General features: G+C 45.7%; 1 protein-coding gene across 16 annotated transcripts in view; it reads right to left on the bottom strand.

Annotated features, from left to right (window-relative positions):
- The window catches only part of TRRAP (transformation/transcription domain associated protein), a 110966-nt gene that overhangs the window by 48872 nt on the left and 36066 nt on the right, over positions 1–26028 (bottom strand). For 7 of the 16 annotated variants that reach the window (XR_010934791.1, XM_067705566.1, XM_067705574.1 and 4 more), the window contains exons 23-45: positions 24601–24800; positions 23102–23319; positions 22787–22984; positions 21960–22220; positions 21260–21421; positions 19002–19098; positions 17297–17418; positions 16801–16971; positions 13431–13499; positions 11007–11060; positions 10852–10872; positions 9076–9195; positions 8717–8836; positions 8167–8331; positions 7887–8068; positions 7461–7659; positions 6900–7028; positions 4888–5154; positions 3281–3487; positions 2081–2239; positions 1851–1985; positions 1377–1487; positions 349–495 (exon numbers count right to left, since the gene is read on the bottom strand). Coding sequence is in view for 15 of the 16 variants with exons in the window: in XM_067705566.1 (XP_067561667.1) it covers positions 349–495; positions 1377–1487; positions 1851–1985; positions 2081–2239; positions 3281–3487; positions 4888–5154; positions 6900–7028; positions 7461–7659; positions 7887–8068; positions 8167–8331; positions 8717–8836; positions 9076–9195; positions 10852–10872; positions 11007–11060; positions 13431–13499; positions 16801–16971; positions 17297–17418; positions 19002–19098; positions 21260–21421; positions 21960–22220; positions 22787–22984; positions 23102–23319; positions 24601–24800 (3514 nt within the window). In the remaining variant the exon portion in view is untranslated. The remainder of the gene's footprint in view (positions 1–348; positions 496–1376; positions 1488–1850; positions 1986–2080; positions 2240–3280; positions 3488–4887; positions 5155–6899; positions 7029–7460; positions 7660–7886; positions 8069–8166; positions 8332–8716; positions 8837–9075; positions 9196–10851; positions 10873–11006; positions 11061–13430; positions 13500–16800; positions 16972–17296; positions 17419–19001; positions 19099–21259; positions 21422–21959; positions 22221–22786; positions 22985–23101; positions 23320–24600; positions 24801–26028) is intronic. The other 9 variants (XM_067705575.1, XM_067705578.1, XM_067705579.1 and 6 more) reach the window with 4 other exon arrangements.

The raw sequence follows: 26028 nt of genomic DNA, 5'->3' as shown, positions 1-26028 counted from the left end.
TCTAGTTACCTGACTATACAGTGCTATGTCCATCATTCAATCTATTTTAAAAATTCAACTTTACTTTAAAGGTGGTTGCATAAGTCAACTAAAAATGTTTATTCCATGCCAGCGGGTAGGTGGGTTTAAGAAATTAATCTGTGAAAGGCAAGAGAACTATTCTGTTTTCAAAACTCCCAACTCTCCCTGGGGTGGAGGTGAGAGCTGAAGATTTAGAGCCATTTTCAGCGAATGACACTCCCTCCTCATTAGCCAGCGGCCACAGGAAGAGGCGAAAGGGGCCATGACCAGCCGCGGGCAAGGAGATTGGGGTTGGTGGCCCGCCCGTGCCTGGGCCCTCGCACCTACCACGCTCATTAGCAGCTTGTCGAACCACTGGAGTTTGAGCTCCGACTTGGACCACATGTCTGGTCGCAAGGCTGTCTTCAGGAGAGTGACACACCGGCGGGACAGCACCTCCCCAGGAGACCCCGCAGTGCTGGTGTTGTCGTTAACCTGGAAGTTCACTCACGTTCAAGCCCGAGTTTCCCAGCACACGTGTTCACAGGCCTCTCACCAGCTGCTGCCCCGCGCCCTCCCACCCCGGCGCTCCACCTCCTCTCCTGTCTGACTCAACCTTGCCTCAACCCAGCTGTCTCTGCTCCCCCTGGGGACACTCCCTCCTCCCTCACAGTGGGTCAGTGGTGATCTGCACTCATTTGTGTGATTAATCCATCAGCTGGGCCTCCCAGGCCGTGCCCAGCACGCTGCAGCACACAGGAAAGGATCGGTTGAAGAGTTTAGAAGACTGTTTTCAGTACTTGGAGATCCTCAATAGTGTTGCAAGATATACTATTTTTTAATAATTATAAAAACTACTTTGTAAGGGAAATTTCAGTTACAAGCTTTTTTGAAATATAAAAATGAAGTTTCAGGAATTGATTCCCAACAACTCCATGAAAATATATTACTGATTTGAATGATAAATGCAAGTTATAAAGCAGCTGAACTACTAATGTTGTCCATAACTTATGTAGGTTGGGTCATCCCAACACCTTTATGACACAGATAACTCGAAAGTCAAGTGATCTGCCCAAGATCACTGAACTGCCATGTTTCCCCAACACCAAGATGCTACTATAAGCTATACCATTACTTCATCACCACTGAAAAAAAAATGTTTTTTTAAATCGTATTATAAAACACAGGCAGATTTCAGATATTAGCAAGTCACAAAATAAACGGAATTTGGTATGAAAGGGACAAAACTAGCTCTCAGACCCTGGTTTGTCTATTTCTTTTTTGACCAAACCATCACAGACAATCAAACTCACTGGAGCCTATCAAGCAGCCTTTGTTCAGAAGGATCCCTAACCTGAGACACACAGATACCACACCTGACAGGCCACGCGGATGAGGAAGTTCACCACGGTGTCCGTGTGCTGCTTGTCAATGGGCTTGGCAAGGAGGGAGTCCGCACCTGGCAGAGACTGGCTCCGCCCAAACACCTGGAGACAGAGGGAAGAGAGTTCTCAACAGCGCAGCCCACTAACTGCACGCGGCCCTCCTCCCCGGGGCAGACCCCATCCTGGACGTCAGGGACACCACTGGCGGGCATGGTCTCCGCAGAAGGACAAGCAAAGTAGCCGTGGAGAAAGTATGGGGTAGCCATGGAGAAAGTATGGGGAGAAAGTATGGTGACCAAGGTCCAGGAAGCCAGCAATGTGGGACATCGTGGGGTTTCTAGCTGTGGGCGCAGCCTTTCCCAGCTGTCCTGCTGGCATGGCGCCGGGCACTCGGCCCACATTCAAAGTTTGTTGGATAAATGAACCATAAAAGGCGGCACTCGCAGCCTGTGCACGTGCTCTTACTGCGCTGATGGCTCCCGTCGCCGTCCTGAAGCGCTTCACTTCCTGTGCAGAGTCCACCGACAGGCCTCTTTTAATGGAAGATGAGACAGAGTTGACTCCTTCTCCACTTGTATTTGGGTCCATGTCTGCATCCGGCTTAAAGAAACACACACACACTTGACCTTCCTGACTGTTGTCCAGGGAGAGGCATAAAGAACAGTCAGGGAAGACTCGAGGGGCTGACGCCCTACCTGCTGGTCCTTGATCCTCTGCAGCTCCCACTTGATGACGACTTCGGACAGGTCCACGGCCAGCCGCCTCTGCTCGATGGTGACGCTGGGTGTGAAGCCCAGCCTTTGCATGGCGCTGACCATGTGCTGCACCAGGTGGTGCCGCACCGGGTAGTACACCTGCGGGCGCGGGCCAGGTCACGCCAGGGACACTGCGTGCCGCCCCGCACGCACGCCCACGTAACCCACCTCGGCCCCAACACACACAGCCCAACCTCCTGCCCAAGAATTCTGAACCATAACTTTAGCAAAGAAATTCTCATCACCTTTTGTATGTGTGTTTACCACTCCCCCTCCCCCCTACTGAGTCCCAACATAAGAGCGTGTTTCAGCCTTTTAGGACCATCTTTAAAAAATGCTGAACACCAAATTATCTTTAGGTAGGCAAGTCTAGTCACGTGTGTTAAACTTCAGACTTGATGTCATACAAATTAGCCATGCCAAGAGGCAAATTCCCAACTCTAAAAGAGCTGGCTGTAAAAGAATTAGCTTTTAACTCAATCCTTTCTCCTTTACCCAAACATCTACAAGGAATATCTACATATAAATAAATCCAACAAAGGGGGTGATCTGGTTATAGAGAAGGAGGTGCCAGCGACACCTTCAAGCCAAGTTACCAAAATCTAGAGTTAATGACAACTACCTCCCACCTTAGAGCAACAACTCATCTGTATTCGTGGACAACTGAGTACAGCTGACCCTTGAACAACACAGGGGTCAGTGGTGCCCACCCCTGACAGAGTCACAAACGCAAGCATAAACTTTACAGTCGGCCCTCTCCATCCGTAGTCCCACATCTACAGATTCAACCAAGCACAGAACATGTAATACCGTAGTACGTTTATTGAAAAATATCTGCATGTAAGTAGACCCACACAGTTCAAACCCTTGTTGTTCAAAGGTCAACTGTACTTACGAGAAAAATGCCATCTTAGCAAAAAGCTTGTACCAAGGACACATTCTCTAAACTACAGCAATTTCCATGTTGATAAGGCCATACACATACCCATACTAACCAATGGATCAGAATTACCTTTACTGAAAGATGTATGACCACCTTATTATTGCAGAAAACGAAGACAGGTGAAACTTCAAAGCAAATGCCTGACAGGGTATTTGCTCTGAAGCAATCGACATCAATCTACAGTATTTCCTACACACCTTGAAGTGCTGCACTATCAAATGCAAAATATGAACCAGCTGGGGGACAGTGTGCCCCTCCTCCACGATGATCTTCCTCGTCCAGTGGGTCAGCATCTGGTGCCCGTCCTCCATTCGGGCAGGCACCGCTGGAGTCAAAATAGCCATCGCCTGCCTGACAATTGCTCGGGCTTCCATTGCATGGGCCTTGAGAAGACTGTGAAAAACCTAAGACAGGACAGAAATACTGATAGAATGAAGGTTTTAAAAAACAAGATAAAAACAATCACTTAGAACTAAGGCATGATATTTCTGCAAAACACTTTAAAGAAATTCCTTAGGGCTCTCTTATTAGGAAAGACCGCAGTAGTTACGTTCTCTTTTCATTCGGTTTTGATGAACATGCTTGCTCTAACATTTTCTGAGCACCTACTATGTGCCCGTGCTGAACTAGGGTGGAGCATACAAAGACGAGCAGGACCCAGCTCCTCTGGCGTAACCAGTGGGAAGTCGGTTGAGGGATACAGATCATTTTACTCCAGCCCCAGGGTAGAAAATGGAGTGAAAGGGGCCACTCTCAGACAGTGCTGAATTAGTTCACGTGAAGGTCTGATGGAAGTGAGGTCATGGGAACACAGACCAGCCGACTGGCACTGTGGGTGGAGGGGACAGGATGGGGGCTGGAAACAACAGAACTTGCTGAGCCTGCATGCCTGGGAGAATGACAGGGTGTCACAGATGCCCCTGGGGTCTCTGGTCCAGAGAAGTTCCCAAGAGAGAGTGGTCAGAGGAAACAATCAAGAGTGACTCACAGGACAGGACGAGAGCCAGCACTTACCAGGTGCTTAATGGGACAGACAGGCTGAGTGCTCAAGTGCATGATTACATGTAACTCTTACACAGGGACAGTGACGAACTCAGTCAGAGTCACGGAACTCAGGAGTGGAAGAAACAAAACTCAAACTCAGCCTGCCTGACATCAAAGCCTAACCCACTGAGCAATGCAAGGAACAAGTGCTTCAGGTCGTCAACCCGAAGAGGGGTTAGGAGACAAGGGTTCAAGAGTGCCTACTGTCTGTCTTTAGCTAAGGCGTGGGCCGGGGCCCTTGACTGACACATTTTCACGGAACAGGTAGAGAAGCATGAGGCGGACAAGGCAGACACTGTCTTATTTCAAAAGCAAGGCTGCAGAGGAAGGAGCGGGCAGAGCAAGAACAGGGAGGAAGGGTGAGAATGAATCGTCGTGGACGTTTCACAGTCACAAAAAGACGGCAGAGAGGAGCTTTCTTTTTTTTTTTTTTTTTTTTTTGGCGGTACGCGGGCCTCTCACTGCTGTGGCCTCTCCCGTTGCGGAGCACAGGCTCCGGACGTGCAGGCTCAGTGGCCATGGCTCACGGGCCCAGCCGCTCCGCGGCATGTGGGATCTTCCCGGACCGGGGCACGAACCCGCGTCCCCTGCATCGGCAGGCGGACTCTCAACCACTGTGCCACCAGGGAAGCCCAGAGAGGAGCATTTTTAAATGTACTGGGAAGGACAATAAATAGGGAAGCAGGCTGCGCTTGCGCTCGTCCGCGGAAGCAGCATGTGCGCGTGGTGTCGGGTGGACGGCAGGGAGCCCGCTGAGTACCTGCAGGACTATCTTCTTGTGTATCGCAAATTTGGCGATAATGTGGGCCAGCAGCAAGTGGCCGCTGTACTTGCAGGCGGGGTCCACGCAGGCCTTGGAGAGCAGGCAGGGCCACGCGAAGGTCATGAGGCGGCGCAGCTTGCTGTTGCGGTTCTTGTTGTTGTCGTGGACGTGGTGGGGTGCGTGCTCCACCAGCAGCGTGGCAAACTGCAGCAGGTAGATGCGCAGCGAGTCCAGCATGTCCGCCTGCTTCTCCGGGTCCAGGACCTGCGAGAGCACAAGCACAGGATGCACTTCTGGTCTGCTACCTCTGAAAGGTCACTCGACAAGTCTAAGCCTTGAAACACACAAACTCTCTCTCTCTCTCTCTCTCTCCCCCCGCACAAAATATTAAGCTCCACCGTGATGGACTCAACGACGTCACATCAATTTTCCTTTATTACATACAGATGACAAACTCGATACAGTTATTTTAATGCTGAAAAAAGGGGCAGGCTTAGAAGTCAGAATGCAGTGGGCAAAGGGGCTTGAGGTAGAAAAGGAATACTAGCTCTTCAATGTAAGGTGATTCAGGACTGAGTTTCTTAATTTCCAAGTAATTGAGAATCTTTTTCGAGTCAACCATTAATTACCTTGTCCTTACTTTTTAGTATTATCAGAAAATGTTACCTACCAAAAAATTTGTTTTTTAAAAAACTGTTATGCTTTCCTATGCAATCAAGTATGTGACAGATTTTTCCATGTGTTTCATGAATATAAGAAGAAAATGCGCACTCTGAGGAACATGTTACACGTCCCTAGTGAGTCAAGCATACTGACTGCACCATCCAGTAAGTACCCTAACCACCTTCCGCCTCTCAGAGGACCTGCCAGAATAAAGTCTTCCACAATAACTGTGTTTTCACCAGGGCCCCCTCTCCCCTGGATGTGCTGCCTCACGGCGGCCCCTCCCAGGGCGCCAGCCTGCCCCGCACCATTTATCCCCATCGACGCTTGAGATCCCAGCTCCTCACTTGTGCCGAGTCGGTAGCGTCTGGCCCCAAGGACACAGCCTAGAGAAGGCAGTAAACAGGAGGGGCCGAGTCCAGGTCACCATCTCCCCACAGCTGCCCAGAACAAGGCAAATATCAGTATGTGGACCAAAGATAATTCCTTGGGCTCAGCTCTCACTTCCACAGGAGGGTGGGCGTGGGGTCAAAACTGCAGGAAGGAGGGCCGTCCTAAGGGCCAAAGACTACAGGAGGCCCAGCGACCTGTCCATGTGAACAGCACTCCCTCTGCCTGGACCCCAGGACGGAGCAGTGAGGAAAACACTGTGTCCTCTCCGAGGGCAGTGACTCACCGGTGGCACACTACAGGCGGGAATGCCCACGGCTCACAGCGCTCCACCACCAACCGTGCACAAACACTCAGTGCAACAACCTCAAGGCACACTCGGCATCTGCCGGTGAAGTTCAATAGCCTAATGGCAGAGGACAGCCGAGGCACCATGGGAAACACAGCACAGGCATTCCTCAAGCAGACACTTGATTCCAAAAGCCTCACTAGTGCAAACTGGAAACACTATTGTAAAAGTGCTGAGACCCAAGCTAACTTCAGACACCCTAGTGCCACAACGACGTTCATGAACTTGGCAGCAAAGGGGTAGAGCGGCAACTGGATCCAGTCTAATATTCTCACTGGCTTCTAGGGGATTCTTTTGCAAAGCTAAAGATGTAAACAGATCTTGAAAACTCTACTGACCAGCAATAGAGGTTTCTACAAAACAAATGTGACATCTGAATTTTTCACTGAGATATATGCCGTTTCTCACTGCAATCTATTAATGTGGAAAAGATAATTCATTCCAAATGGAGGCTGCCTTAATAAATTCACTAGTAAGAATTATAATGTTCTGCTATAAATTAACGCAATCATGAAAAATAAAAGCCTTAGGGAAATAAGCTTATTTCCTTGAACCTGTCACATCTCCCAAGTTACTTTTCAGGCCAATGCATGGTTAGTGATGTCACCTTGGTTATAAACACACTGGTGATGCTCTCCGGGTTATCGCCTTCTGGATTGGGAGGTCCTAAGAGCTGCTCTCCTTCCCCCTTCTCAAAGCTGTATAAGAAAGCAGGATTCAAGATATGCTGCAGAACCTACAAAAAAATTTTACAATGAAGGAGAAGGAAAACAAAGCCATGCTCTCTATCTCTTTCACTAGGTGGCAGGACCACCAGCTTGGTTATGCTGCACCATCAAGTTAGACTTCTATCAAGGGTGCAGCTAATAATCCTGTCTTTTATTACAATGGCAACTGTAAAGGTAGGTTAAAAACTTGAGGGAAAGAGACATTGGCCTGGTTCACTCTTCTCACCTCAAACAAGTTGTTTTATAAAAACAAGGGAACTAACAAACTACTCGTCAACACTGGTTCACGGGTGGACCTGCCTTATGTTTCCCAACAATGAAATTTTCCTCATAAACGGCCCAGACGAGGAAAGGCACAGCAGAACACAAGTAGTGCCCTTGGCTCCCTAGAAAACGAGCTCAAACGCCGTGGCTTCTCCCGCAGTAACAGTGGGACCCACCTTGGCTTTCAGTTCATCTCCGAAGTTGGGGTCGTTGAAGTCCACAAAGCGAAAAAACAGGGCACGTTTTTGAGCAATGCTGTAATTTTTGGGAATCTCCTCCTCCGTATACTCTTTTAAGAACGTCATGTTGCAGAGGAAACGACCAGTGAAGGCCCGGAGCAGCTGGAACAGCAATTCTATGTCTCCGTAATTCCTTCTGAAGGGTCAAAATAAGAAGGCAGGTTAAATTATGGCAAATTTCATAACTATGTTTGATGCCCGACTTGCTTTTGAGCAGCTCAAAGTTACAGCCCGTCCTCTACAACAAATGCGATGACACACATGCAGTGAGCCAGCTATGCAGAGCTCAGGGAGGAGCAGCTCAGGGAGGAGGCTTATCGGGGAGAGCAGGCCACTTGGTGCAGAGCGCCCAGGTGCACCCACTTGCAGTAATTCAGTAGACAGTAGGCCAGCAGCTTGGGCTCCTTCCAGTTGGTGGCAGCCATGTTCTCCTTCCGGTGTCTTTCTTGGAAGGTTTCGCTGACCCACACACGTCTCAGCTGGCTCACCAGAGAGTGCTGATTGGCCAGCCAGGAGTCATCGTTTTTAACTATAATACTAATGATCTGTCAAAGAAAAGACAATGAGGATGCTGACAGGGTTCTCCCTGAGTCTTGACTAAACGTCTAAGACGTCGGGTGCCTGAGAGAGAGAGCCGTGCTACCTTGATGGCCTGGAACTGCAGGTCCAGGCGCAGGGTGCTGGTACTGGGTGAGCCAGGGCGCACGGCAGTCTGGGTGCCGCCGGGCAGCAGCAGCGTGATGAACCGGTTGGGGTTAGCTGCCAGCACGTCTCGAAGAGGTCTGGCATCTTTGTGCTTTAAAAAACTCTGAAAACAAAGCAAAATAAACAGCTGTTTTAAGTTAATCAAAACCCACAAAATGTTGAAATGATATAAACTCTAAGGTTCTTCCTAAATCTCTCAAGGCAGGCACAAAAAAAATAAAATCACTGTAAGCACCCTCTTTAAAAAGTGCTTTTTAGACAATAATCACACCCTGAGTTTCATAATCCTAGCAGCTCATTCGTTCATTACCACCACCAAAATCCTACAGAGAGGGATTCTTGGACTTGAGCTTTTCACATACACAACAATGTTTCTAATACTCAAATACATTAGAGAAAAATAAAGCCAGGACACTGAACAGCGATATATAAATTCCAGACTGTCGAGCATGGTGGCAGGGACCCCGACCCCAGCCCCGGGCTCCCACCATGAACATCCTGCTCCACTGGGGGTCGTTCAGCGTGGCTTCCATCATGAACAGCTCCACCGTCTGCGAGGGATGGCGGGTCAGGAACTTGATCAGAGGCTCTCTGAACGGACTGCCGGCCTAGAAAACATGTGGTGAAAACTGGACCTTCTGGGGGTTTGAGGCTCTTCTGTTCTAGCAACCTCACACGGTTCCAATGTGCATTTCTCCCCCTTGTAACTGGAGTGCACCCACCGTAAGCAAATATTAACACCCAGTATCTTTATACTGTTAGATTAACCCATCTAAAATATGACAGTGAAAACATTACAAGCAATAGATGGAGGAAGAATTAGAATTAGCCCGCGTTTGACCATTACCTCGATCAACATAGCACGTTCTGTTTTCATTACGACCTCTAACAAAGGCTTGACCAGAGTTTGAGGTGCAGCTGGGATCAGATGAAAAAGGTTTATGATTGCAGAACAAATTTTCATTTCCTAATGAAGAAGACCAGAAATTATAAAATAGGCCAATTAATTTTGCCAGCGAGAGATACCAACATCACTACAGACCCTGCTAGGCTCTAGCTACATTTGCAAGGTTAGCCAACAGAAGCAGAGTTAACATGTATCAATAGAAAGCCACAACTCACCAATCTCAGATTACAGCTGTGGCCTAAGGAAACTACCTGCCCTTGGCCTTCAGATTTCATCTGTCAGTGGAGGGGAGAGGGAGCTGACTGTGCACCTCGGTGATGGTGCTGTCTTTGCTTTCACGCACACTGACAAGTGTTGAAGTGACCTTTCGGGCTGCCGAGGTGAGCCCAGCAGGGGCGGGGGGTCATGCCCATGGCCATGAGCATTAGGATTCCCTCACGTTGCCATGACATCACGGGGTCTTCCCAACGCACTAAGTTCTGAGGGCACAGACTTCTTTTACCCTCAAAACTTAGCACAAAGTCCTCAAAAAAAATACTTGAAGTATTTACCCTGGAAATTAATTATCAGCGTAAATAAATGACTGACTGTGGTTCTAAAAATTTATCAACCAGGCCTGAAAATAAAGCTGACAAACTGCTTTACGGAATCATATGCAAAACGTGGAATGCCAAGAATTTTGCATTTTTTAACGTGCTAACAGCTCAGCGGCCAATTACTGAGTGTCATTCCGACTTTCCATTCACAGTGTCAGTTCCCACGGTTTTGTGTCCGCCATTCAGGCCACGGGGAAGGGAAGACTCCCTGATGTCCCATCCTGGGTGGCGGGTAATAGGATACCCGTGACTCTAAACCAGTAAAATGGGGATGATAAACGCCAGTCAGGAGGGACCACGTCCCGGCAGCACTGGAGATACTTCTCAAAATGTCTCTTTAAGCCAAAAGGCAAAACAGTGCGACGGGTAAGAAATGAGAAAAATCAGCTCAGCGTTGCTCCCATGCCTCCTCTAGAGTTCTCTTCTACAGTGTTTCCAAGTTTTCAGGCAGATTAAGTTCTACACTGAAATTAGAATAACCTTCTAACAATGGTACTTTCATCTTAAGGGTTTTCGTTTTCAAAGCACTGTCGTGAAATCACTTCTGGCCTTCACGTCACCACCGGAAGGCAGGAATGACAGGTATTACCATCCCCATTTTACAGAAGAGGGAACGCTCAGGGCTAGGCTGTTCAAAGTCAGTGTTGTGACCACCACAGTGTGGTATGCGTGAGAGACATACACAGGGGCCTGGGTGCAGGGGGAGCAAGGAGGTTTCAGTTTGAGGCAGCTGGCCAGTCAGAGGAAATAGAACTCCTCCCTATTTCTAGCAGGTCTAATGTATTCTTTGTGGCATTTCCTCTCAAGAGGTTGTTAGATGCATGAGTTCATACAAACATTATGAGAGCAAAACCCGGCTGGATCAGAAATATTGAGATATTGCAATTCTAGCACGTAGAAAACCAGAGAACTTAGAATCTTGCTTAAAGACGTCCTAATAGAAAACATGCGTGGCACCCGGACAGTTCACGGCAATGGTACTAATACAACTCTGCCACAGACAGACAGTACAGCTCACTGCACTCAAAGGCACGACACACTCTGTCCACCACAGAACCACAAGTCACAGCAAAACCAAGTACAACAACGACCCCTCCTGCACTTCCACTGAGATTCTCACCTCTACCCCTTCCACGGCAGGCTGAACCAAAACAAAAATTACAGCATGAAAAAAGGCAACGGAAAGGTAAAAAGAAAAGAAAAGAAAAGAAAAGAAAATATAAACTGTTCTTCACATTGCAAGTCATAAACTGACTTTTAATAGGTTGTTCTCACCTCAAACTGACAGAATGGAGACAAGGAACATCTCCCGCACTCTGAAATGCTTTCCTGAGGATGGGGAGGAAAATCATCTTTTTTTCTATTTATGTTATTTACACAGAACTTCCCATATACTCAATACACAGTAAGGATTATTGGGGTAAACAAGACAGTAAAGACACAATTATCAGAAAGCACATAATAATTAACAAATGCTCAACAGCAAAAAATACACCTTCCACCCTTCAGATGTCAAAACAGCCCTTCTGATGGTGTCACATGGAGTGTATTCTTCCCTAAATCAAATTTTTAAACAAGGAGTTTTGGAATTCTTGTCTAGGGGGAGAAACTGTAAGACCCTGTTGTATGCAAATACATTAAAAAAAACTGTTTTGTTTAGAGTGAGTAATTCAAGATTATACGTGAAGTGCTGATATTTAAAAAAACCTCTTTCCCAGCTGGAGTTGGAAGAGGACCGGGGGTTTAATCCCCATCAATTAGGCATGTTTGAGGCCAGAAGAACCCAGAGGCCGTGATGCCACTCACTGGATACTTAGGCTATCCTGAGAAGGGTGTGTGTGTGTGTGTCTGTACACATAGTGTAACAGGTGGTCATGAGTTTTCCCCTGTAAGTTCAATGCCAAACAGGTAAACCTTCCTAAACGTGATGACAATGCAAAACCCTGATCATCAGGGGTACCCAATGTTATGGGGAGCTTTTATTTATTTTTATTCAACTTTTAACATGTCATTGGTTATAGTTTCTCAACTGGGCAATGTTATTTGGGGATCTGACCAAATAAACTACTTTCCAAGACCCATTCCTAATCTGTGGAGCATTCATAAAAACTATCAGAGCTCAAGGGCAGAAAGGAGGCTTGGCCCTGAGCTGAGGTCATGAAGCTGTGGCCACACTGCCTTGGACCCCAAACACCATAGCCCCTGAGCTGAGAGCCGCGGCCTTCCTCAGCAGTGGGACGTTCCCAGGCTCTCGGGGTCATGCTCATATGTTGATCGACAGGCTTCAGCAGGAAGGGGCTCAGGGACCTCCCAGTGCCCACGGCCCCACCCCCTATGCAACTGACCCCCCATCCCACATGAGCTGCAGTAAAAGTTTATCTTTTTGATCGAATGGAAGTCATTCATCTACCCACTAGGGTTTAAATGTTTATTCTAGAACTGGCTATATGTTTCAGAGAATTAACAACTAACTGTAAAAACAAATAATAAATTTAGAGCAAAAATACCTAACAGATGAGAGATGGGGAGGGAAAGTACAGAGGCACTTGCACCTACGCCCAGGAGCTCAGGCTTTTAAAATACACTCTGCTGTCCCCCATGAAGATTTCCTGATTTTTTCCCTATATATATAAAAATAACAAACCTTCAGAGAGGTCATGGATGGTTTAACACGCCTAAAAAAAGTTCAAGATCCTGTTTTAGTTTTGCTTGTTGGCTGTTTAGAAGCAGCAGGAAACAAGACTCACATAAACAAAACACCTTGACATAGAATGGTCAAAACAAAGCATAATAAAGCCAAAATAAATAAATAAAATACAAGACGGGATGAAACACAGCATCCAACAAATAGGCACAGGAGGACAAAAAGCCACATTAATTATGCCTCTGAAGAGCTCAAGGAATCCCCTCATTAGGTACTGCTGTACAATTCACTGGGCGTAACAGGAGCTTGTGGAAAACACAATCCCACTGAGAGGACAGTCATCAAGTTTAAAAACATCTTAAAAGAATATTAACATATACAAATAAGATTAAAAACAGCAAGAACCATTCATTTTTAAGAGACAAAGTCTTTAGTGACCAACATCGGATACTTAAAAAGATTTAACTAAAGCCGTTTTCCCTCAAAACCGTAAAAAAAATGTGTTTTGAAGTACTGGCCATTTGGACTTTCAGCAAACAACTGGGGTGGGGGATTTGGACCCAGAAAACATACATGCCAATATTTATGCGATGCTTTATTACATCCTCCTTAATGCTTTTATGAAGTCCTAAAACCTCTACTTGGTTTATGAGGCAATGATGACGGAAAGCAATGTAAAACAGCAGCTGAGGACTGTAGCCTGTGCAAACAAGAGCTGCCAGAACAGTCTAGAAAGTACACTTTACTCACTTTCAAGAAAAACTAATAAAACTGAAATACATTTCAAGCTTCCCAGAATTCTCATCAACAAAAGCATCATGTTAAAGTGAACAAAAGGGCGATTTTAAAGAAACATAAAAAGGAATGTTCAACAATTAAGAGAAATAAAAGCAAAATGTAAGCTAACAAAATATGTTTAACAATTTACATGGACCATAGTCACATAAAACTAGATTTCTGACCGGAATTTTAATTAAAAGCACCGCTCCGACATTAGCATTGGTAACGGCAGTGCACAGTGGGGCTGCCCTCCCAGAAACACACAAGTCACTCACGTTTCCGTCGCTCCTCTGGCCCCCTTTGTGGGTGAGGACCACCACCTCCATCCACTTTCGCAGATGTTGCTGTGAAAAAATACATCCTTAGCCATTTTTTCTTGACAACAGGAGCATCTCAACTTCAAAATGCAGCTCTTAGGTGAAAACTCATGTGTAATCATTACTTTCCATGCTACTTAACGTGAGAATGGCAGTGATTCTATTACTGAAATAGCGCAGCCACCGAACCAGTGATGCGAGTAACTGGCATTTGTTTATGTTCTATAAATAGAAATTTACCCTGAATTTACCCTGATACAACAACAGAAAATGTCCTGCAACCCGGCCATTCCAATACCAGGACTTTTACTCCTGTTACTCTGTGCTGCAGCTGTTCCGGGAGTGCTGCCCTGAGCCAGCATCAAGCTAGCTGTCGGGGCAGAGACGTGAACAAGCAGACATCATCCCTGTCCCTGTGGTGCTCCAGTGACAGCGGGGGAACAAGGTAAAACACAGGTGCCTGCTGTGTAACAGAAGAGCAGGAACCAGCTACAGATGAGGGCCGAGGAGTCCGGGAGGGCCCTGCAGAGGCAGACAGGCCAGAAGCACAAGGAAGGGCACTCCAGGCAGAGAAAAGGAGGGAGGCCAGAAATGGAAAGGGTGGCCACTGTGGCCGAGGGTGAGTGGGCACAGGGGGAACCCTGGGGGAGGGACTGGTGAAATGAGCACGGACCCCACAGTGCATGCGGGTAGCAATTCCCTTCCACGCGAATGAGGGCACTCGTTCTGTGAAAAGACTGTGCTGCTGCAGGAGCAGAAGAGCGACCCCCAGGCCACAGCAACTCAGGCTGACCCAGCCTGTGGCAGCCAGGCTCCCGTCCTCAACGGGGTCCAGCAAAACCCAGCAACAAGTGCTCAGAGCCCAAGCTAAACCACACAGGGGCATCCAAACAACAGCTTCATGATTCTACACTGTCCAAACCTGTTCTTCAAAATACTGCCCTGCAGGAAGTTAACAAGCTACTTTAAATCGGACTCCTCAGTCACAAACAGGCTCAGGGACAGATGGTTCAAATACATCCACTTTTCTCTGAGCCCTTAATGTCCACAGACCTTGTAAAACTTCAAGAGGGGAACACAGTTAAGTGGTGCTTCCCAAACTTACTTAGTTACTTACTGTTTTTCACAGAAACCCTATATCTTCTAAAGCCAGTGTTCCAAGGAACGCACATTGAGAAACATTAAAATAATATACATTTCTTCAAAGAAACTAAATACACTCACAAGATTTTACCAGTAAAATTCCTTGAAGGATACCATCAGAATATATATTCATAAAACCTCTATTTTACTAGAATAGCTATTTATGCCAAAGATATGAGAGTAACAAAATTAAAGGTACAGAAAACGGCCAGCTGCTTTCGGATTTCCCAAAGGAAAAAAATAACACTGATTGGTATATAAAGCTCACTTTTAGTTCAATAAGGAGATTTCCAAAACAACTAACCATATAAGAAACTTCAAGATCAAATGTCAAGCAGTTGAAATTATAAGAAAGGAAAATGTTCAGGGGTGTCTTTACGAATGCCCACCCTAGACAGTAAGGTGTCCTATCTCTTAAACTTATGCTGAAGGCTTGAGCTGTTCACCCCAAAAGTGTATCAAATGAGGGAAAACAGAGGTTGATGACTGAGCCCAGTTCTGAAGAACACGGCTCAGTAAGGACGAACGTGGCAGACCACAGGGTCCACGCGCAAGGCCAGCACCACAAACGCAGAAGCACCATAGCACAGGACCTGGCTGGACTTGGGCGAGATGGCTGGACAAACAGAAGCCTCAGTTATTCTGTATCCAAGTACATCAGCACTCTCTGCTTTCAGAGGCATTCAACCACTCAGAACGTGGCTAGAATGTCAGAGAAGGAAAAAAAAAAATCCCCTCAACAAACCAGAAACAAAAAACCCATGTACTTTAAGGAAGAAGACTCTTGGCCTTAGTCAGAAACTACAGATGTGATACAGTTCTGTTCTTCTTTTTTTTTTTTGGCCGTGCTGCACGTCTTGCAGGATCTTAGTTCCCCGACCAGGGATTGAATCCGCACCCCCGGCAGTGAAAGTTCAGAGTCCTAACCACTGGACCACCAGGGAATTCCCTGTTTACTCCGTTTTAAAAAAATCTGGAGAACAATGTTTACTGAATGAATTCCCAGCTCACAGATCTAACGGGTTAGACTGGAGTGAAAAAAAAAAAAAACACACAAAAAGAAAGTTGTTTCAGGCAGGCATGCAAAGGCAGCAAGAAATGACAGCCAACAGAGGGTAGAGAGAGACCAGTTTTAAAGGGAGACAAACATAAAAACACTAGGAGATTAGAACACATGCACAGATCTCATACATGAAAGAACCAAAGGTCATAAGATGAGGTAAGATGTGTGTATTTGATGTGCTCTGACTGGGAAGTGATATAATTTCATTTATAACCATGATTATGAATGTTTGTATGCATGTAAATTGATAGGTATGTATGTGTATTACACATGGAAGCTTAAAGGGAAAGAGCCTTTCAATTTGGAAAATTACACTCTACTACTAGGGCATCACTTAAAAGTTTTAGGACCAATCATAATACTATCAATTCCCACTTAGGTATTTGGGCCATTGTTCATTTCTTAGGCGTCTGTAGATACGAAGAAACCAGCATGTGAGGTTAAAAAGCTGCATAAAAAACACATGCATGTTTGTAGTAACGTACCATGAAATTAAGTTAATAAATTACTTACAAATGTTTATTTACAGAATGCAAAATAAAGTTAATACTTGAAACCCTCTTTCATCTGTTTACACCTCTCGTTTAAACAGTCAGATCTTTTTTTGCGTAATTATTTCCTTGACAACTGTAAAAACTCAGAGGACTTCTAATGCTCTTACAAGTTTTTCACTGCATCACTGTCTATAAAGGCCAAAGACTGGGAAAAAGCTAGATGTTCACCAAGTGGGGAATGATTCAGTACATTCTGGCATGTTCCCATCATGAAATATCATGTAGTCCTAAGACAGAACGAAGAAACGCTTTATGTACTGATATGAAATGATGGGATGGTAAATGGAAAAAGTAAGATGTATGTATATATTATGCTTCCCTTTGTGGGAACTAAGAGGCATATGTCCCAGTACAAATGGGCAACATCTCTAGAAGGACACACAGGAAACTTAACACCGGTGGTCCCCCAGAAGAGGAACTGGGTGGCTGGAGGATGCGGGTGGGAGGGAGGCTTTTCAGACACCCTTTTACACCTTCTGAGTTTTAAATCATGTAAATGCATTACTCATTTTAAAAAAATAATTTAATTTTTCAGGTTTATCATAGAATTTGTATGCATTTGGCTTACCATCATCTGATCACAAAATTTATCATTGAAAGAGTTTGGGAAGAGCCTGGTCACCGAGGTCAGACGATTCACGACGTTCAGTGTCAAGCTCCGATAATCTCCCAGCATCATCAACAAAGGTCTCATATGAGTATGGATTTGATCTACTTCTATGGTAGCACCTTCTAAAAACTATTTTAAAAAAAGGTTACAAAGGAAAACAGGTATCAGAGTATACTTCATAACAGAATGGAACTCATATTCAACTCTAGCAGCAAGTTTTTGCTTTGCTTGGGAAAATGGAGTATTAAACCGTATATATTCCAGAAGTTTATGATGAAATGAGGAAGACCAGTCATTACTGTTTACTTTTTAAAGGGCTCAGGATGACTATGAAACAGATAGAGACACTATTACAATCTGGTATGTTATTAACCACAGGCCGACTCCCAGGATACAGACAAGGTCAACAGGAAGAACTCAATGCAGAACTCACACCCGCCCAGCCCTCGCTCACCTTTCTCATGCAGGCTTCCCCAGCCTCCTGGAGCTCACTGTTGGTTGAATTAAGGGCTTTGAAGAGGGCAGCAATGATCTTCTCTCTGGACTGAGGAAGGTAATTGCAGGCAGCAAGCGCATCTTTAGGGAGAGAAATCAATATAATTTTCATCGTTAGCCTGAAAAACATACAATTTCCTAGTCTAAAGGCTCTTACCAACCAACAAATACATGAGTCACTAAACTTCTTTCCTAGTATCTGGCCTCTTGAAAGACAAAAGAATGCACGGCCTTCTACTCACACGCTCACTATTATCTAAGAGTGAACATTATTACCTAAGAAGGCAACAGCCTGCCAGAAAGTCCATGATAAATCTTACTGCCCAGATAAGATGAAGAAGGGCTGAAGGAGAGAAACAATGGGAAAACAAGGGCGGAAGGCGGTCCCCAATGCACCCATGCCCCCAAGACATCCTCACAGGTGAGAGCACGGCTGAGCTGTGGGTGGACGCATGCTGAATTAGCCGAGGGCAGAGCCTCAGACTCTGGTGATGAAGGAAATAGACACACACAGCCCAGCGTCTCTCCACTATCCAAGTCTAATCAGGTGGTCTCCTCCCAACTTGGGGGGTTAAAGGCTTTGAAAATGCAAATATCCTTAGGCAACACGACATGCCTCCAGCCTCTATGTTAAAGGTTAGTTAAGGGGTAACACTGTAGCAAGAGCAATGCCCATCCCGGCTGACAGGAACGCCTGAGAGGCACCCACCAGGAAACGTGAGAAGCTCCCAACGCCACACCCACCCCAACTCTGGCTAGCTTGTCTTGAGCCCCATCCTCAAGCCCAAGTACTATGGTCTGCCTCTCAGCTCCTCTACCTCTAATTCAAGCAGGATTCTGGTAATATTTTATTAAGTGTATAAAAGTCAACAAGAGACAAAGTCAACTAAGCAACTCGTATTGGGTATTTATCAAAAAAGGGGGAAATGACTGTTTCTAAGCATGAGGGTGAGTACTGATCTAGTATACGTTCCTAAACTATGTACAATTCCTGTTCTAAACAACGATAACACATTCTTAATGAAAGCCTAGAGACAGCAGGAGTCTCAAATGCTTCTGAATCATTAAAAAGTTTAAAAAGGTCTAAATACTCCGATTCAGATGAAAATGGCAAGATAGGAATGGTATGACAACTCTCTTAAACCAGAATATTAGAGAGATACATACTTTAGAGATATATATAGTTCCCATAAGACAGCTATAAAGAGCTTACTATAGAGTAAAATCCAGTTTATTAGAGTAAAAACAATTATTTAAATTCTAGCAATCTATATAATCCATTGACATCTCACTATGTAGTTTGATAAATATACAAACATAATTTTTTTTTCCACCTTAAAAAGACCACAAAAAGTCAGAAAAATTAGACAACAAAAAAACACCACTGTCTCCCTTCACTTTTTTTTTTTTTTTTTTTTTTTTTGCAGTACGCGGCCTCTCACTGTCGTGGCCTCTCCCGTTGCGGAGCACAGGCTCCGGACGCGCAGGCTCAGTGGCCATGGCTCACGGGCCCAGCCACTCCGCGGCATGTGGGATCCTCCCGGACCAGGGCATGAACCCACGTACCCTGCATCGGCAGGGGGACTCTCAACCACTGCCCCACCAGGGAAGCCCTCCCTTCACTTCTGTATGCCGTAACTTGTCTCATATTTACATGAACTTACTTAAGGCTGCAATTCGTAGAGGTACGAGTGACGGAAGGCTTTTATAACAGGGCAGTTTTGTTAAAGCTGAATCTTCAGCCTCGCACAAATTCAAGAGCTGCAAAAGATAGAACTTAATTTAGCCTGCTCTCACTGTGAAGACACAATAACCTTGCAAGTAACAGAACACAGCGATCTGCCACACACAACATGATTAACAAACTAAACCCAAATCCCAAACCATTTAAGTATAGAAATGTGCTTGAGCTTCCTTATTCTAAAGCAAAACTCAGTCAACCTCTGTGACACTTTCTGACCCACTCTGATACCATAATGCTTTTTCTTTACATAGAGGATCACTTCATCTAAATGCAAATTCCAAGATGGCGGGTACAACTCCTCCTCGTTCAGAGCTGCTTCCCAATGCCTTGGGCCAGTGCCCAAGAAACATACATGTTATAATTCCAGAGTTTGAGCAGTAATCCTTTTTTTTTTTTCTTTCTTTTCAAGTACAGAGTGGCATAAGCAGGAAGTGTTTCGCTGGAAATACCATAACGCAGATACTCCAGTGGCTAGCCTTCCAGACACTTTAACAGACCAGTACACATTTATATATCTAATATCTAAAATACTATATATGGTGTTCTATTACTACTTTCCCCTTCTGTTGACATCCTGGAAAATCGTACCGTTTTTTCCCTTAAAGATTCCTACCTAGTACAATATTTAAAACAGTAGAGGAGGATGTATAGAGAAAAGCATTTCAACCACCCACCCTATTTCACTCCCCAGAGGAAACCTCCAGTAACACTCTCCTCATATATAACATATTTGTATACACACACATATATAGATCCCTCTATCTATATCTAGAGAGAGAGCATCAGAAACTAAATTAGAAAGCCAGACTTCCAAACGTGGCCACGCCAGAATCACCTGGGAAGTTTTTAGGCAGTAGATTCCCAGGTCTGACCCCAAATCTACTGAACCTAAATCTTCAGGAAGAGGACTCAAGAGTTTCTATTTTCCGAAAGATCCTCACATGTTTTGATGCAGCTGGTATCCTGATAAACACTTTCAAAACCAGTTTAGATTCCCGAAATTTAAACACTCACTACCAGTTTCTGGTCTCCAGCTCCATGAGGAATTTTCCCCATAGGTTACAACACATCTGCCTCTGAAGCCCCCGAAGGAAGCTCCCCTCCCATTCTCCAGGGGCTCTCCTGGACCCTCCATCAAATCTTATGAGTGATGTTATACAAGGGATATAACAAGGTATAAATGATTTCAGCTAGAACACATGACCAATGACCTTATGTCCAAGCAAAAACATAGGACTTTAAGAATCAAGAGGTAAATTTTTCATAATTGGAAATTCAGACTTAGCGTGGATCAGGAAGAATTTGCTTCCTTATGACTTTTGCCTCAGTTCTCTGACAATGCCTCCAGAAGTATGATTCATGTCTCATAAAAATTTCAGATTGGGACTAATCAACAGCCCATTACAGAGTCTAAGAATTAATGCTTATAATTTGACTGTATTTATAGTTTAATTTCTATTTATCACTGTCTAATTTCATCCCACACTGTAATATTTACGGTGACAAACACTTATAAAGTGCCACCCACCACCGCCTGTTACCTTGGGTCAAGGGGCAAGTCAAGTCCACTAAACAACAGCCCAGCAGGACAGCGGAATGATTAGAAACCAGGCTCTAAAACAACTGTGGTGGTTCCACCCTAAGCTCTCCAGCTCACCTGCTCTGTAGTTCTAGGTGTCTAACAAACCCTAAGGCTCAGATTCTGCATCTTCAAAATGAGAATCATCAGTATCTGTACTTCATGGGGTGCTGCCAGAACTAGGTAAGGGCACTCACGTGAAGTGAGTTCTCAACTGCAAACGGCACATTCAAGTGATTGATAAATTCAGTAACCTGGGCACCTATTGATACGAGAGTGATTAAGGTAGATGCTACAGTCTTATCTCTAGAATACAAGTTCAAGGTCCTGAAGAGCAAGGCTCCCTGTGGAGGGCTAAGAGAGCTCGACAGACTCAGAAACCCCCCACATTCTACCGGACATCTCTAGTCACCATGCCTACCTCCTCGCCAATCCCGGACGTAACATACCTGTGCCAGGGCCTGAGCCAGGCGATGGCCGGTTACTATGGTCACCACCCATGCCTTCTGAGTGCTGCCTGACCAGTCTTCGTGCACAAAGACAGGTTACCAGACACACGTCATCATCATCCACACCACGCCGTACCACCACCCCCCTACCTCTGTGTAGAACACCTTATGCTCCACCACGTTAAGGTCCATTGTGAAGAGCCTGGGCTGCAACGTGGTACAGAACGTGTTCCCCTCCATCAGGCCAATCTGCGCGTTGGCAGGCTGGTGTCGGAGCAAATGCTTCTTAGGTGGGACCATATCCTGGAGAACCTGGGAGAGGCAGGGAGGAAGCATCACTGACCAGCCGCTCCTCAGAAAGCAAACACCTCTCATCACAATGTTCTAAGCCAATTAGCAATTTGAAAACCATAAATGAGATCAAAAGTTATCACAGACGTCCTTTAGTTAGGAAAGGGAGGCTCTGTTTCATATGCTGACACTGGGTCATGAAAAGATGCACGTCAGATACGTTTAATTCCTACGGGTCCAGAGTAACCTCTCTCACAACCACCACCACCAAAACAAGAACAGGACCATCAGGTTGTGCTCTACAGGCCCAGGAAACCAGCACTCTACTCCCTTGACACTCACAATTACTGATACAGACATAAACATAAGCACGTTGCTGTCTGCATGCTCTCAAAAAGAGCATATGTAATAGCAGTCTGTACTGGACACAAAATTACAAATTCCATATCATCTACAAGTCAAATTTGAAGGATAAAAAAAAAGTCTTCAAAGGTTTCAAACTAGGTTTCAAACTTCAAACTAGGTTCCAATAACACTAGTTTGGTGACAGACGTCTCACCTCCTTATGCGGTTCCATTATCACGGTCACGCTTTTCCCGGTGACCTGGGCCAGCACCTGCAGGGAGTGCATAGCCTGCTTCCTCACGGTTGAGTTTGGAGACGTGACTTCCCGAACCAGGTCATGGGTCACGTGGTGGAAGGACTTCTCCTGGGCTGCCATGATCTCCTCAGCCCTCTCCTCGTCCTTCAGGGGCGTCGCACACCTCATCAGAAGCTGCTCCAGGGTGGTCTTGGCCATGGCGACTGCCCCATTGGAAACCTGCAGGCCAGGGACTCCTTAGCACGAAAGGGGGCGATGCTGCCCACAGCACCCACGTCTCCTGCACACACTACCCCCAACAAACGCTGTCACTGGGGGCGCACGGCCCTCACGCCAGCTAATGTATCAAGTCTGCTTCATTAACGTCTGCAAGGTATTCCGGTAGCTAACTCTCCTGCTCATAGGTAATTTCTGTCTGTCATTCAGAAAAGGAAATGCGGATCTAGACTTGATCCTTGTGTTTACCGAATGGATTTAAGCAGGCAATGCCCACCATCTTCTATTTGTTTGTATCTGCACAGAGGTTCATAAAGAACGCGACTCCTATAGAAACTTCTGGCCAGTTAAGTACTCTGGCCAGGGGCTGTTCATCAAGACAGACAAGTATTTAGATCCTCAAAGAAAGAGAACCTGAGGGCTCTGATCTGTCCTTTCATTAAAGATGCTGTAATGTTTTCTAAGCTTCTAGGAGAGCATATTTGCAGAACTGTCTGAAACCAACTGTGCTCCAGGCAAAGCAGCATCTTGAACCAGGATGGTTAGGTCTGGGGTCACCCATCACCTACCTCTCCAGTCAAGTCCATCATGACAAAGAGAAGAGCTTTGAGGAAGGTTTGCTGGTTCTGCAGAACCCAAGTGAGAGGCAGCCGCTCCATGAGGAACTTAATGGACACCACACCCCCCAGCTTTGCGTACCAGGCCTGCTCGTAGCAGCACGCGCACAAGCGTTCCACGATATAAGAGAAGAGGGGCAGCTGGCACGCCTGGAGAAAAACGCACACAACCCGTACGGTGTTACTCAGTTCTTACACTGTGAGTGATTTCCAGAACGACCACCCTCAAGCACAAACACGCCCACACAGACCTCAGTCCTTCCTTACCCTCTCCTTTGAGCCCAGGATGATACTCGCAACATCAAATATCACAGCAAGGGCCACCTCCCCGATCTTGCAAAGTTCCTTTTCTTCATACGCCATACAAATAGCTATCGCATCAATGAGGACCAAGGGGTCCATTCCTTTCGACCCGTTCTCTTCACTGTGAAACATGGCGGTGCTGGGCTGGCTGCCCACCTGGTAGCAGGGGAGCAAGAAGGGACCTGAAAGGAGATGCAGAGGGCACGAGGGAAAGCCGGGTTTAGCTCCACATTCTCGTCCCTCAAATTGCAAAACTACCTCGTGTTTTTCCTTGAGGTTAGGAATTTAATAAAAGCCCAACCCTGGTACTCCAGGCCAACTGCTGGTAAACTGCAGTTATTTATAAACTAAGTGATCTGACTTGCACTAAGGCTATTTTTCTGAATGCTTTCCATTACACACTGATATCTTCACCCTTTCTCAATCCCAATTCAAAGATGTATTAGTTTAAAATGAGAACCACAATCGGGTATCTTTAGAAAAATCATTAGCGAGGCCAAGAGGTACAATATGGGAATGACCATGGGTTATGCTCTGGACACTCCTGACATACAAGTAACAGTAAACAGCAACAACATCCGCCTGCAAAACCTAACCACACAGAGAACAGTCTGCCAGCAACCGTTCATTCATACCTGGCAGGCACCCAGCATGAGGCAAGATGGGAGTTACTGAGAAGCGTACAGGTCTGCTGGAAACACTGAGAAACAACCTAAGTGTTAAACTGTACAGCACTGACTGTCCAGGCAGGAAGAGTTAAAAAAAAGGAGGGGAAGTTCTGTGTTCTGCAGTGTCTGGAGAAAACTACTTGTCGATCGAGGGTGAGGGGCTCCAAGGACCCAAAGTGCTACTCAAGTGTGCGTGCCCACTGACCAGCACTGAGATTAAGTGAGATCAAGTGTTCAGAAACTTAGCAATTGGCGGTGTGGTGACATTTTTACTGTCTTTTCCAATATCACCAGTCTGCAGAGACAAACAAAATGGGTCCTTCACCACCCAGAGCCTGAGAACCCGGAGCAGAGGTGAGGCGTGCCCAGGCAGGACGACGCCAGGGGCCCCAGGAGCAGAGCCTGGAGACCGAGGAGCGGCCAGCGGGTGATGCGGCAGAGCGGAGGTTGAGCCTTGGAAACACCGCCAAGGACGGGGACCAGCAAGGGGTGCGATCACGAACTGTCCCTGTTCTATACACAGAGGGTCCAAAAGTACTCAGCCCCCAGGATGAAAAACAAAGGGCCAAAATGTTAAACTCGGTGTATTTTATAGGTAAAACTTGGTGACAATTTTCAAGTGAATACAGCACCCACCGCTGATATACCAACTATCTGTCAATAGAATGAGTGGAAAACTGTGAAACAAAAGCCAAAAACCAATCAGCCAAACTCAGCTTCTCTGAAACACAGCGTCTGACCGAGTTTTTGAAGCTCCCCGAAGGCCTCAACCCACCACTTCTCTGTCCCACTCACCGCACTGCTGGGCAACTGCCACCATTGTGTAGTGGCGAATCAAGCTGGCTACAAAGGGCAGGGCACTGGGCCGGAGGTCTTTAATGACAGCGGACATGAACGCCCCGGTCAGAGCCTGCTCAAACGTCTTCCGAGCTGGAGTATCTTGAGCTTTGTAGCGATGTGATATGATGACATTGGGTATGGTCTTTTCTGTAAAGCTGCAAGACAACAATTAAATCCATCATCACGACACTCAAGTCCTGAGCCAATGATTCCACTACAACTTTCTTATTTTCAGCCTGCCCACTTTCCTCTTGTGCAGATAGGCCTGAGTGAATTAATTTCTCTGCTTTAATTTCAGCAACACTTTGGAATCAAACATGATGAATTTCATGATGAATGTTTATAGCCAATGGTTCAAGAGACACCAAATACGTTCTACCCAATATGAGCACAGGTAATGAATCAGAGGTAAATTACAAAAGGACAGCACATTCAATATTTTTGTAATTATTTTCTATTTTAAGAAATTTGATGTTTGATGTTAATCTTTTACAATTAAATAAGCCAAATTGTAAGAAGTATCAATGATCAAAGAGAGATGGAAAAAAGCTATTACTTAAAGGCAATTATATACCTTTTATATGTTGAAAAGTCACACCACTAGGTACAGAATCAAATGGGGCTATGGGTCTAAATGGATAAAGGATTTACTGCCAATTATATGAGATTAACTAAAACCCAAGAAAGCAGAGTCAGGGAAGCACACATTAAACACAAGGATAAGAAATGGTCATCAATATTTTAAAAATTTTTAGTTTCTTCCAACCATGAACTGGTCCAAGTAACAGATTTCTTTCTGTGACCAGAGTCTGCCTCTAATATTTGCCCACTCACTCTCTGGTTCTTCCCCCAAAACTAATAAAATCCACAGGCCCTTCATTTCCACGTGCAACATCTTCAAACAGAGGGAAGAGTGGTGGTCACACTCCCCACCCCACACCTGAACATCTCCTCAGCTCTTTTCCAGATTGTAATCATGCTCTTTAAAAGGCCACTGGGTCCAACTAACCCAAACAGACATCTGAGTCCCACCATCCCCCCGGCCTGCTCTTCCACACTGTTCCTGACACCCCAGTACATGCTCCTCTGGCTTAAGCCAAGACAACCTGCGGTCAGCCAGAGTAAGTCATAGCCTTTCACCCACTTCCTGTGAAACATAGGGCGAAATCTAAAGTCTTCTTGGTGTTCCCCTGAGGCCCTAACTCAGCCCCATCCCACCCCACACTCCCTCCCACCCAGCGCACTACTTAGCCTGCGACGCATAGTAGCACTTATCACTAGCTGAAATACTATGCATTTGTTTCTTTCTGCTGTTGTCCGTCTACCCCACTAGAATATAAACTCCTTGAAGGCAAGAATGCAGTCTTACACACAAACCTTGAA

The sequence above is a fragment of the Pseudorca crassidens genome, chromosome 15, assembly GCF_039906515.1.
Source record: "Pseudorca crassidens isolate mPseCra1 chromosome 15, mPseCra1.hap1, whole genome shotgun sequence".
Lineage (NCBI taxonomy): Eukaryota > Metazoa > Chordata > Mammalia > Artiodactyla > Delphinidae > Pseudorca > Pseudorca crassidens.
This window is presented reverse-complemented; position numbering and strand designations above follow the sequence as displayed.